The 1,876-nt window shown below is 27.3% G+C and overlaps 1 protein-coding gene across 1 annotated transcript in view; it reads left to right on the plus strand.

Annotated features, from left to right (window-relative positions):
* The window catches only part of LOC103309233, a 6,535-nt gene extending 4,933 nt beyond the window's left edge, over positions 1-1,602 (plus strand). Inside the window, exon 3 of the mRNA XM_008184154.2 lies at positions 1,549-1,602. Within this exon, the coding sequence (XP_008182376.2) occupies positions 1,549-1,602 (54 nt within the window). The remainder of the gene's footprint in view (positions 1-1,548) is intronic.
* Positions 1,603-1,876: the final 274 nt, after the last annotated feature.

A 1,876-nucleotide genomic window follows, 5' to 3' on the forward strand; every position in this document is an offset into this window, starting at 1 on the left:
GTTGTCTGGGGATACATTAAACCAATCATGGGAAACAGTGTATCATTTAAATAATTTTAACATTAATAAATTACAAAGTTTTCAATATACAGTCCACTACAATATTTTTATTTTTATCAATTAAAATTGTAAACTGAGCCGAACAATAGCTTTATTTGTTAACCTGGTCTATAACTTAAAAAATTGCAATAATATAACATGCAATATGTGTTAGTATTTAGTGTGCTACTGAATATAATATTTAAGGACCTACTCCTTCCTATAGGAAGCCTAGGTATAGGAACCTGCGACCTACCTTTAACTTAGAAAAAAAACAAAGCTCGTTTAATTTTTTTACCCAGGCGTTTTAATTTCAAGCGTGGGTATAATTGGTAAACAAAGGTTTAGAGGGACAACAGTTCCTCCCCAGAATTTTATATCAATACAATTTTCTTAAACTATTTTGGAGGATTTAAAAACTGTACCTCTTAGTAATTTAGTACACATTTAACGTTTCGCCACTAATCCTAAGTATTAAACTTTTGACTCCAGTCAAATAAAAACAATGATAAGACCACAGTGTATATAAGAATAATATACATTACTAAATTATGTTTGATTAAATCACTTATTTCTAATATTTTTAAAAACTATATAAAGTACAAAATTATTGTGCCTATAGTCTATACCTACAATGTAAGAAAATAAAATTACTATCATTAAAGTTTTTAAAAGGTTTTTTATTACCATGATTTAAACTCATTATAAAGTTACTAAAGTTGACTTGTTAAATTTTAAAAACTATAAGATGTCATGTTAACTAAAACATTTTCATAGTAAAACTTTCTTGTAAGTGCACTTTTAGACATAAGGACGTCCGACGGCTGTCCATAAATAAACTTACGTTTTATCCAATGAAAGAGTAGTGGTTATGCTTAATTCTTACCACACCAATCACCTATTGAACTCGGTCGGTAGTTCAGTACTTATAAGCTTAAGTTTATCTAGTCATCATTGACAGGTTAAAATGGTATACGTTCAACTTTTACGATACATTTATTGCGAAGACATAGGTAGTCATTATATTTTAATAACATTAGTAATTAAAAGTTATTATGAATTAAAAATAATTTTAAAACGATATTCTATAAAAGAGTACCAAATCGCAAATTATCATAATTGTTAAGTGATGGAAAAATAATGTGTGAATTTGTGTCGTTTAAAATTCGATTTATATACCTACTTTGAAAATCTCAGAGAAATATATTGTTTCGGGATGTGTTATTAATAATGTATGCAGCCATTCAAAAAAGTAGAACTTGTTTGGCAATGTCGTCAAATTATCTTAAAATAATATTGTTGAAGTATACAGATATACAGATTTACATTCAACAAATATTTCCAAATATGTCAATACTTTTTGAGAAAAGTGTATTTTTTAAATTGTCGGTTATTATAATAAGTAATGATCATTATTCATCACACACACCTACGTATATTAATATTAGAAGGGGGTATGTCGGTACCTATTTATTTTATTTATTTTTGGATATGTTGAATTAATTAAAGATAGTGAAAGCACTAAAGCAAACCGAAGGCTCTTCGTTGATTATGCAATGTTAACTCATAAATCTTTCACAGAGACAGTATAAATAATAACCATCTCAGCATTTCAAATTTATTAGATTTTATTATTCTAAGTTGTGTCGCTGGGGAAACCCTCTTCGGTCATAACATAATAATATTATCTAGTATTGTATGTATGTATGTATGTATGTATGTATGTATGTACGTATGTATGTTCGTGTGTGTGTTGGTAAATGCTATACAGTGTACTATAATTTTGATTATTGTCAGCATATTTTAAATTAACTTAACGTTATTGAATACAAAATAA

The sequence above is a fragment of the Acyrthosiphon pisum genome, chromosome A2, assembly GCF_005508785.2.
Source record: "Acyrthosiphon pisum isolate AL4f chromosome A2, pea_aphid_22Mar2018_4r6ur, whole genome shotgun sequence".
NCBI classification, from domain to species: domain Eukaryota; kingdom Metazoa; phylum Arthropoda; class Insecta; order Hemiptera; family Aphididae; genus Acyrthosiphon; species Acyrthosiphon pisum.